We start from the raw sequence: 12360 nt of genomic DNA on the forward strand, positions 1-12360 counted from the left end.
AAAGGGAAGAGAGGGGTCCGAGAATAGGGGTTGCATGAGGGAAGGGGTACCGGTTAGTTGGAACTTGGATTTGAGGTAGTCCCAGAGATTACAGGCAAAGGATATCACCGGGTTCTTCAAACTCTCGGGTGGTCTAGACTTTTTGTTGAGCCAGAGAAGATTTTTTATTCTGCATGGGGAACAAATCAAATCCTCTATCTCGACCCACCTCCTTTCGGTTGGGTTTGCATGCCAGCTAACAAGTTGCCCCAATTGAGCTGCTCTATAGTAGTTTTGTAAGTTCGGAAGAGCTAAGCCTCCTTCTGATTTGGACATAAAGAATATCTTTGCGGACTCTAGGTCGTCTGTTTTGCCAGACAAACGTCAAAATTTTCTTCTGAATATTATTTAGATCTTTCTGACAGATTTTAACCGGGAGGGTTTGAAAGAAATAAAGGAGTTGAGGTAAAATGTTCATTTTAATAGTGGTTATTCTCCCAAACCAAGATATTATATATGGGTTCCAAGTGGCTAAGTCCTTGACTATCTGGTCAAAGAAGGGTTTAAAATTTGCGTTATATAAAGTTGAATAATTTTTTGTTAGTTGAACCCCTAGATATTTAATATGGTTCACGTTCCATTTAAAGTCAAAATTTAGTTGGAGTAATTTTACTAATTCTTTAGGGAGATTTAAACTAAGGGCCATGGATTTGGAATGATTAATTTTATAACCTGAAAGTGAGCCGAATTCTGATAGAACAGAAAAAAGGTTAGGGAGGGATGTGAGAGGTTTTGAAAGCGACAATAGTATGTCGTCCGCAAAAAGAGCTATTTTGAATTCTTCCTGACCAACAGAAATACCCGCAATATTGGGGTTCATCCTTATCTGGCATGCTAATAGTTCTATGGCTAAGGAAAACAACAAAGGTGAGAGCGGACAACCCTGCCTAGTTCCATTTAATATTGAAAAGGGGTCAGACAAAGAGCTGTTCGACCTCACAGTGGCCGTTGGTGTGGAGTATAGTGTGTTTATACTATTTAAAATTTTGGCTGTGAATCCCATCTGCGAAAGCGTAGCTGACATAAACTGCCAATCTAATCGATCGAACTCTTTTTCTGCGTCTAAGGAGAGTAATAGAGATGGGCACTTTGTAAGATTTGCTACGTGTATTAGATTCACTGTCCTCCTTGTGTTGTCAAGGGCTTGTCTGCCCAGGACAAACCCCACCTGGTCCGGATGAACCAATTTAGGGAGGATACTATTTAATCTGTTGGCCAGGATCTTTGCGTATTGTTTTAGGTCTGTATTTAACAGCGAAATAGGTCTGTAGCTGGAACACAACAGAGGATCTTTCCCCTCTTTGGGGATTACTACTATGGTAGCGCGAAGCATATCCCTAGGGAGGGAAGGCCTAGTTGCATCTCATTGAATACTTTGGTAAGAAATGGGAGGAGAGTTGTGGAATATTTCTTGTAATAAAGACGAGAGAATCCATCCGGACCAGCGGCCTTCCCAATTTTAAGGGATTTTATTGCTTCCATAATTTCCAGGGGCTCTATAGTTTTTTCAAGGTTTGTGATGTCATTTGGGTCTAGAGTGGGGAGTCGGCATTCTGCTAGATAATTCCGAATCTTTATTGCTCTTTTCTCTTTAGCCGACTATCCCATTGGGCCTGGTAGATTGTAAAGGGATGTGTAGTAGTCCCTAAATGCGTCACTTATAATTTTGGGATTGTGGGATACTGAGCCATTTTTAGTATAGATGTTATGAATTTTAGCTTTAGCTTGTTTTTGCTTTAATTTACGTGCCAACATTCTATCTGCTTTATTACTTTTTTCATAGTATTTCTGTTGAGTCCATCTTATAGCTCTTTCTGCGTTCGACACTAACAAGAGGTTTAGTTCGCCCCTCACTGAGATTATTTGCCTATCCCTTCCCTTTTTAATGCGTGACAATTGTCAACATGTAAACAAAAATAAAGTATATAGCATAGAACAATACATTTAGTACATTATGGGAATAAAGGCCAATGTTTGGGTCCCCTCATGGGAATGTTATCAAGGTTTCTTGACAAGTGTTAAGCCTGCATGTTTCCTACAGAACCTTAATGACCCCAATACGACCTCGATTTCACCTGAAGTTCATCTCTCATGTACTAACTGGATACATGTAAAAACTCTTCTAAGGGTCCATCAAAGTATATTTTGTACATGAAAAGGATCTAGTGTTCTCAAAGACTAGTATACCCACTACAGCTCTCCAGTATATTAAGCAGGAAAGGAATAGACAATGAGTAACAATTCCATGCGTCACCTTTGCTAAAATGTAATGCAATAAGTACACAAATCAGAGCCCGAGATTGCAACGTGTATAATGAGGCATCTGATGTCAAATAATGTTTCTTGCTGTATATTTTATTGGTCAACCATATTGAGTAATATATTCCAGAGAAGTCAATGAAACTCAATAAAATAAACTATATCGCTTTTGTTTTTTTCTCGAACGCTTTGCATGTGCAACGCCTCATATTTCTAATTGCTTTCCTATTCCCAGCTTGAAATAAGCTTAGTGAGAATGACACCTATAAGCGATGCATCAGTGCTGAGATGGAACATGAGAATATAAATAAGTACACTATATTTAGCATATTCTATTTCCATAATTATGGTCGAAAGCAGAGGTTCTCAACTCCAGCCCTCAAGACCCACCAACAGGTCAGGTTTTAAGGATATCCCAGCTGCAGCACAGGTTGCTCAATCAGTGGCTCATTCGAAGAGTCACCTGTGCTGAATCAGGGAGCAATCTGTGCTGAAGCATGGATATCCTGAACTGTTGGATTGTCTTGAGGACTGAAGTTGAGAACCCCTGGTCTAAAGAGCAAGCATTGATGACGAAAGACACAGCTCCCACAGCACGCACTGCGATGCAATGATGAAAAAGTGATCATTTATTTCTGACTATTGAACGTTCGGGCCCCCAGGAGCCTTTGTCAAGAACAATCAAACAATACATGTTTATGGAGGCATCATCGATTATTAATACTTGTTAATAGTTAACCTTTGATCGAGCACCTGTGGCAGACATCTGCAGGTAACATCTGCAGGTAACATCTGCAGGTAACATCTGCAGGTAACCGAGTGCTCTCTAACTAACTATTGTTGCAACAAAAGACAAAGTAAACTTGTTAGCGCTGTTATATAGTGGCCGCACGCTTGCTCCGGTGTGCGCGCACGTGGCACTTATAATTGGCTGAGGTTAGTCAACCTTTCTATAATGGAGCCGGCCGACAGGGGGGAAGACTGGGAAAAGAAAGATTTCGCGCTGCTACCGCCACTGAAATGTATGTATGTGTGTGTATGTATGTATGTGTGTGTATGTATGTGTGTGTATGTATGTATGTGTCTGTGTATGTATGTATGTGTGTGTGTGTATGTGTGTGTGTATGTATGTATGTGTGTGTGTATGAATGTATGTGTGTATGTATGTATGTGTGTCTGTGTATGTATGTATGTATGTATGTGTGTATGTATGTATGTATGTATGTATGTGTGTGTGTGTGTGTGTGTGTGTATGTATGTGTGTGTATGTGTGTCTGTGTATGTATGTATGTGTATGTATGTGTGTGTATGTATGTATGTATGTGTGTATGTATGTGTGTGTATGTATGTATGTGTGTCTGTGTGTGTGTGTATGTGTGTGTATGTGTGTGTATGTATGTGTATGTATGTATGTGTATGTATGTGTGTATATGTATGTGTGTATGTGTGTGTATGTGTGTGTATGTGTGTGTATGTGTGTGTATGTGTGTGTATGTGTGTGTGTGTATGTGTATGTGTATATGTGTATATGTGTGTGTGTGTGTGTGTGTGTGTGTGTGTGTGTGTGTGTGTGTGTGTGTGTGTGTGTGTGTGTGTGTGTGTGTGTGTGTGTGTGTGTGTGTGTGTGTGTGTGTGTGTGTGTGTGTGTGTGTGTGTGTATGTGTCAAAGGACCTACAAGTAGTTGAATATGTTACAAGCTTGCAAACCTCTGAGGGTTCATCATCGGGTAGGATGTCCTGAGAGCAGTGGCGTAGCTAGACATTTGCGGGCCCCCTGGGCAAAAAATAAATATTCGTTTTATGTGGGGGCACAGAGGGTGGGTTGTGTATTGGTGTTTATTAAATATTGTAATGCTTGTTGATGGCCTAGGAGGTGGGTAGTAGGGCTGTTGTGTGTATTTTTTTGTATTGTGGGTAGTGGTGGTGGTGGGTGAAGGGGGTATTAGCCCCAAGGATGGGTGTTTAGGTCTACCGGGTGGGTAGCGGGAGGGGTTAACCCACCCCAAGGGTTAAGTCCACCCGCAATCCCCCCTGCTAGGCCTAAACACACACCAAGGGCCAAATACCACCTTCACCCACCCCCGCTACCCACAATAAGCATGGCACGGGTGGTTAACCCTGTCATTGCCTTAGTAGTTAGCCGCTAAGGTAATGAAGTTGCCTGTAAATGCATTTTTCATGCATCTGATTCATGCCAGGCGTCTCCAGTGGTGATATTAATGGCTATCAGCTCCTGAGTCTCCCGGCATGAATTCGATGCAGTAAAAATGCATTTTTTCCCCTAAATTCCGTCTTGCCATTTAGCGGCAGCTTCTCACCACCTGCTTGCCAACTTTTCATGGCGAGACGATTTGGAGAGGAAATCTCCATTCTACAGCGGTGATTAGCCTTGATAAGCTAATCAGTGATACTGGAATAGCGTGAGTTTGACAAGCTGCCGATAAGTGGCTTCTCGCTGCGCATTTGGTGATTTAAAAAAAAAAATTCGGCAAAAAAATTTGCCGAAAAGCTCTCTTATCGCCGACTTATCAGGGTTTACTGAATAGCAGTAGGCTTTATTGCCATAAAATGGTGATAATTGGTTTATCGCTGTTTACTGCACGAGGCCCTTAATCTGGTAACTATTCTGTTTTTATTGTATATATTAATCCTAAACTGGATTTTACTTTAAATTGAAGATAATTGGTGCACTATGAAAAGTTCTGCAAATGTCCATCTGTACAGAGATCCAACATAAACAGCCACGCTCCGTCTCTAGGTTATTGTTCTAGTTCTATTTCATCTCGGACCGGGTTAGAGCTACAGTATAATCTGGATTCATCTCGGACCGGGTTAGAGCTACAGTATAATCTGGATTCATCTAGGACAGGGTTAGAGCTACAGTATAATCTGGATTCATCTAGGACAGGGTTAGAGCTACAGTATAATCTGGATTAATATAGGATAGGATTAGAGCTACAGTATAATCTGGATTCTTCTAGGACAGGGTTAGGCCTACAGTATAATCTGGATTCATCTAGGACAGGGTTAGAGCTACAGTGTAATCTGTATGAATCTAGGACAGGGTTAGGCCTACAGTATAATCTGGATTCATCTAGGACAGGGTTAGAGCTACAGTATAATCTGGATTCTTGTAGGACCGGGTTAGAGCTACAGTATAATCTGGATTCTTCTAGGACAGGGTTAAACCTTCAGTATAATCTGGATTCATCTAGGACAGGGTTAGAGCTACAGTATAATCTGGCTTCAACTAGGACAGGGTTAGAGCTACAGTATAATCTGGATTCATCTAGGATAGGGTTAGAGCTACAGTATAATCTGGATTCATCTAGGACAGGGTTAGAGCTACAGTATAATCTGGATTCATCTAGGATAGGGTTAGAGCTACAGTATAATCTGGATTCATCTAGGACAGGGTTAGAGCTACAGTATAATCTGGCTTCAACTAGGACAGGGTTAGACCTACAGTATAATCTGGATTCATCTAGGACAGGGTTAGAGCAACAGTATAATCTGGCTTCAACTAGGACAGGGTTAGACCTACAGTATAATCTGGATTCATCTAGGATAGGGTTAGAGCTACAGTATAATCTGGATTCATCTAGGATAGGGTTAGAGCTACAGTATAATCTGGATTCATCTAGGATAGGGTTAGAGCTACAGTATAATCTGGATTCATCTAGGACAGGGTTAGAGCTATAGTGTAATCTGGATTCAATCATTAATGCTCATTATTGCAGCTTATTGTTCACTCCATTTTAGAACTGTCAAAATAAGGAGAAAAATGTAAATCCCGTAATTTATTATTACTCCTGGTTTTTAAATGGATAAACAGCTCTATAGGGGTATAAATATTCCAAGGCACAAAGTAAAACAGAAAATGCATGATACATTTTGAATAACTAGTAGCTTTCTTTAACAAACATATTTTACCATATGGGAGTATATTTTACCTGGATTTAGGAAGAACACACATTTGTTTACCAAAGATATTTTCCAAGTCACTACAATTTCTCCAAATACAATTAAATAAGAGCCAGAACCAATGCTCCTGAATTATGAAGTGCATCTAATAGGATTTTTGTTGAAGGACATGATGGTAATCATGATCATAGGCTAATATTTTTACTAGAATCCAATGCTATTAAGATATTTATGGAAACCATATAATTTTAAGCGTCTCCATAATCTGCCATATTACATATAGTATGGCCTATGGGCTTAAATGATACAAATCTATGCATGAGTAGTAATACTGTGTTTAAATGCAGGAAAGCATAGTCCTGATAAATAAAAGGATGTTCTGCTCTCAGGCCATTTAAAAATATTGTTAACCCCTTTGATCCCTGAGCACACTGCAGTCATCTCTAATAGCAGATAGGTTAAAAAAGGGAGTTTGCAGCCTCTTTGCACAATGAACGAGAAGTAGTAGGTTAAACATATGGTAACCCACTAGTACTCCATTTCACCTAGTATCACAACCCTTCCACTGCTGTGATCCATAACCCATCACTGGGCACTGATGAGTCTTCCAGTAACTAAACTCGTCCCTCTTTCTGATTGGCTGGGACTAAGTGGGAATGTATGCAACACAGCTGTACTCCTTTCATCATTTTGGCGTGACGCTATTTATTCCCTTTCTTCCTGTGACACTGACAGATTTGTGAAACCAGGGGAAAGGGAACTATATCATCCTCTGATCAGACCACATGGCTCCAGATCTGTGTTTCCTTTGCGTCCATTTGCTAATTGGCGTTCTCCTTTTATCTGGAAGGGGTATCTAACTCTTTGATCATCCACATTCTCCTCCTTTCTCCTAACCCGGATCCATTTCAGCAGCTACAAACAGACCCCCATTTCTTCCCCAGCAACACTTTATTTCCTGCATTGATTTGTAGTACATGTGTACACTAAAAACCAAACATTTTTCAAATGAGTGGTGAAGATGAATAAAATATGGTTTGCATGTATTTTAACTCTGCAGCTAGTGCAATTAAATGTCTGGCTGGATATAATCAATTGGTGTGGGGTTTGGAAAAGTATTTTGCAGTATGCAAATTTGTCCTGAAATTCATCTTATGCCAGTGTGTGAAAGAGCTCTGTTCTCCTCATTCTGCCATTCTATTTAGCTTTCAATTTGAAGCTCTGCCCTTTTTCTACTCCTAATAATACGAGTTCAACAAATATTCTTTAGATGCTGTTGAACTCAAATATTTAAAAATGTGAAGAGCATAATGAAAGGAGAAATAAATGCATCATGCATGGAAAAATATTAGTGCAATATTTCCCATACTGGATGTCAAAAACTTGTGATGTGGCTTTTGTATATCTCACAAGGAATCTAATCTATTAACCGCCAGAGCCTAGGATATATTGAATCAAATATCCATCAGATTATAGGAACATTACCCACTAAATCAAAGTCACAAACAAATGAATCAAATACAGAATTTATTCATGTGAATGCATCACTAATAAAATTCCATCAATGTGAAATCAAATATTCTGATACGGGTAGCTTGATCACGTCAGATATTGGCAGCAAAGGTCATAGAACAGTTCAGCACGAGATTGGGCAACTTTACAAAATAAGTAGATGGCATGAGAACTAAAACCATCAGATTATAGGATGAGGAAGGGGCGTAACAATACTGCTTTGGAACGGAGTGAACCTGGTTCCAATCCCAGTGTTGGTTCCATATAATGACCTTGGAAACTAATTTTCTCTCACTGTGCTCCAGGCATGAAATATGATCATGTCTTTGGGGAGAAATATTTTTTTTTTTAGCATTATAAAACAAAAATTAATATATATAATACAATGTAGGACATTTTCTTATCAGCATAATTAGGCTTCATTGTTCGTGGTTGACTACAGATTGTTCTGAAAAACAATACCACAGATGTAGAGTGTCAACAATGCTAATTCCGAGAGTTGTATAATAACATACACCATGAAATATCTACTGATCGTGCTCAGATAATTAAAAATGTTACCAAGTGCAGCCCCAACAAAGCAGCAGTCCTCACAAAAAAATGAACCCCAACCATGTGGAGAGAAAAAATATAAAATCATATATACATGTATATACATACATACATACATACGTAGCCATGCCATCTGTGGCTACTAGTCTGCTTCCCTCCTGGCAGTAAGCCCTGGTACAAGCAGGCCTTGCCAGTAGTTGATATGGGGTTTTCCCCTTCAAGGAGCTGCACTTGAGTGACAGCAAGGGATGGTGACATCAGGCCTAGGCATGACCAATCATGGGACAGACCTGATGCCCTCCTCCTGGCTGTACTTAAGGGCAGGTACCGCCCAAATTCAGCAGTGCCTTTCCCTACATGAGGAAGGCAGGTCACACATTGGAGAGGCTGATTATTGGGCCTTCTCCAGTCCTCTTCCCTCCGGGGGAGAGTGAGTGTGGACCATTCCTCTGCCTCTGCTAGAGAGGCAGGGAAGAGCTAGGATGGCTGCGGGTGCCCTTGGCCTGTAGTGACGGTCCAGGGACCATCCTTCAGTGGTAGCTGAGAGTTACTGCATCGGTCAGAAGCCTGCTTGTTACTTTTCTGTACAGAAGAGACAATAAACCGTTCCTGTTGTTATACCTCCTGCCTGGTGCGTGACCTTACTGGGGGGAGAGGTAATTGTTCTACCATGGGAGATCACCTTCAGTTCCCTGGAGCCTACGGCAGATGGAGGCGCTGCACTGCTAAAGAGATATGTAGGGTATGAACCCCAGAAGCCTAGTCCTGTGTTCCCACTACCACCGGCGGACGACTCAGCTCTCCTGTTACCAGCAGGTATCATGCACCACACGATCCGTAATGGCCAAATCTCCCACCGGGTGGGGGAAACACCGTTACATATACATACATATATACACATACTGTATAGTGTAGTGTTTTCAATAAATGTATTGAGCTTGAGACATAAAACAATAGGAAAAGGAGTCCCTGCACCAAAGAGCTTACAATCTAAGTAGTAAGTGGGGAGAACTTACAGAGACAGAAGTATGGTGTTCTCATATGTTCAACTCACTTATATTTAATTTCTTTTAGAAGCATTGAGAATCTCTCAAACAGCTCTTGTATCTTCTCTATATATACACGCTTTTATTAAGGCTATGGATGGAGGAGAGATGTAGAAAGAGGAAACGGAATATAGGGTAGTATTGTTTACTAATGTAGTGTAGCCCTCTTTCCTTATGCATAAGGGAAACCACGGGCGACTATGTGTGCTGCTGTTACCTGTACGCTGTCCCTGAACACTGCAGTCTGCCACGTGGACGTCCGTCCACTGTCGCAATAGTGTAGTAGTAATGCTAAGGTGAGGAGGGTTCCTATCTGGGGCCTTCCCTATAATACGGAGCTATGGTTGGCTCAGGGCCTGACTGGGGCCTAGGGACAGAGTCTGGTCTAGCCCAAGAAGCTACTGCTCCCTGAACACTACCTTCTGTCTTGCCGCCTCCGTCAGACTAACTCGTGGGCTCCACGCCCCTGGAGGATATCCTGTTCCTCCCTGCTGCCTGAATCCCATTGGCTGGGACCATCCACGTGTTATCACTCCCCCCAAGGATTCTGGGACTCCTAGTAACGTTAGTCTATGCGGGGGCCATTCTAAGATGGCCACCACTCTCCCGACCCTGCGCATGCGCGCCTGGCCACAAAATTGCTGCCCCCAAAAACTCCCTGGTCGCACGGTGCTCCGCCGACCAGCTAAGTAGTGTAGCAGTTCCTCGCACCACAGACAGGGTACGGGGACTCCGCTACAGTAGATAAAAAGAATAAAACAATACTCACAATAAAAATATTAAAACCAGCACATACTGTATAGAAGTGCTCATAGCTTCATCCTGTTCCCCTGCGCTCTCTTACACTGTCTTGCCGAATGTCCAGTCTAGCTGTGTACCCTCCCAGTTTCATACATTCCTTTGCAAACCCCAATGCGTTTCGTGGGCGATATTCCATTTCGTCGGGGATGTGTCTACTGGTGTCTGGCAGCGCTAATTATAGGTGCTGGTAAGCCTTACTAAACTGGAACAGTTATTCTATACCTATCTTGGAATCTGTACATAAGACTCACTTTCATACAAATATACATATAAATAGAAGTTAATGACCCACAAATGAGCACTCAGTGTCTCCTTTTGCTTCATGTCCATTTTAACATGGGACCCCTATAAAATGACAAATAAGATACAACTCTCTAAATATTATGAAAATACAAATCTATAAAAAAGTTAACAGACATATCATATAGCCCTAATAATTCCACTATAACACCAATTTAAAAAAACAATGTGTAATGCTATCAATTGGGGAAAAAAGGAGGAAAGAGAAAAAAAAACTATTTCTATTTGTTTTCACATTTGTGTTTTTATTTTTGATCTTTTCTTCTTTATTGCAAATAATAGCATTACACAGTATGTTTGATAAATGTATGTTATATTGGAAATCATAGGGCTATATTATACATCCATTAACTTATGTATAGAATGATATATTCATATTTAGAGTGTAGTATGTTATTGGTATTAATTGCATTAGTGCACAAACAATAAGCTTGATAATGCAAACTCACATACTGACCCGCATACAGGGCAATGTACGACAAAGTGCTGGTTTCTCACTCCGGTGGTGGGAGCTAAGGCGCTGCGGTCGTAAGAGCTCTCGCAACGGGGGCTGGTGCGCATACAGTCCTCGTGTTCCTAGCGTCCTCCTACTTCTGCGTGTCAGCCCTGCGTTCCAACAGACGTCCCAGCATGATGACGTCACACCTCCGGATCGCGATTGCCAGACTTCGGCTCTATGCGTTTCGGTTATGAACGACTCCTGACGAAGCATTGTTTGCGAAACGCGTAGTTGAAGTCTGGCAATCGCGATCTGGAGGTCCGTCTGTTGGAACGCAGGGATGAAGGGTAAAGGAACAGGGCTCCGTGGATTTCTAAACAAACTAATATATTGCCAACAAGATAACTTGACGTTTCGGCCACACTTGGCCTTTCTCAAAAGCAGACTGGCACGCAGCGATGACACGTGTTAGTAGGAGGACGCTAGGAACACAAGGACTGTATGTGCACCAGCCCCCGCTAAGAGAGCTCCTACGACTGCAGCACCTTGAGCTCCCACCACCGGAAACAGAAACCAGCACTTTGTCGTACATTGCCCTGTATGAGGGTCAATATGCGAGTTTGCATTATTAAACTTATTGTTTGTGCATTAATACAATTTGAACCCTCTTCACTATCCTGTTCCTGTTTTCATTATTTGGTGAGATTTGCTGTTTGCCACTCCAAGTAACTTGACGAGCTAATTAAATCAAGGCATCATCCCTGACTCTGGGGTCCAAGGCTTATATATTCTATCAGAATTGTGTGTGTGCATTTTTGGGGAGTCCACCTTCCTACCCCTCATTCTGTGTCTATACAGGATTTCACTATTGCACTATTCTTGTGTTTGCTTTTGTATGTGCCCAACGATGACTTGTGCTCCCTGAGTTTTCCATTACTGTAAACAACAATGGAAAGAAGAAGCAACTGTCAATCTTTAGCAAAATTCAATATATTAGTATGAAAGCCCTTTTCTGCCAGATATCTGTGCAGACTATGAATAATAGACACTATATTTGCACAAGTTGTGAAGCTTCTAGAAATCTAAATCTATCATTTTAAAGAACACTTCCACTAATATTCAACAAGTGAACATGGAAGGTCAGACGCTGCAATGTGGATCTTTCCTCCTATCCACGTTACCGAAGCTGCGCCAAGTCGGATGTCCGGCAAAGCAATATATCTATTTGAGCAAGATGGCAATTTATACCAACGGTGGTTAAATGTTCTTATTTGAAGCTCGACAAAATAATAACTAGAAAAGCTCTATGTGTAAATACACAAAGCTAGTTCCCATTTTCCTACATACTACTTAAATATGAAATATGTAAATGATTTGATGGGTTTCTGCAATTATGCACACAGAAATTGCAGGCAAAAAATGTGTTAAGCGTATAATTAAAACAGAGTGCTGTACCAATACATTCTCTGATGATTTATAGTCTATCAG

At 41.2% G+C, this 12360-nt stretch overlaps 1 protein-coding gene across 3 annotated transcripts in view; it reads right to left on the reverse strand.

Moving 5' to 3' along the window:
* The window catches only part of TNNI3K (TNNI3 interacting kinase), a 120645-nt gene that overhangs the window by 48549 nt on the left and 59736 nt on the right, over positions 1-12360 (reverse strand). Inside the window, exon 21 of one of the 3 annotated variants that reach the window (XM_075615809.1) lies at positions 7794-8182. The exons of the other annotated variants lie outside the window; for them this stretch is intronic. Coding sequence (XP_075471924.1) covers positions 8154-8182 — 29 coding nt within the window. The 3' untranslated portion in view covers positions 7794-8153. Of the gene's footprint in view, positions 1-7793; positions 8183-12360 lie in introns of those variants that run through there. 3 annotated transcript variants of the gene reach the window in all.

Source organism: Ascaphus truei, chromosome 10, assembly GCF_040206685.1.
Source record: "Ascaphus truei isolate aAscTru1 chromosome 10, aAscTru1.hap1, whole genome shotgun sequence".
Classification (NCBI taxonomy): domain Eukaryota; kingdom Metazoa; phylum Chordata; class Amphibia; order Anura; family Ascaphidae; genus Ascaphus; species Ascaphus truei.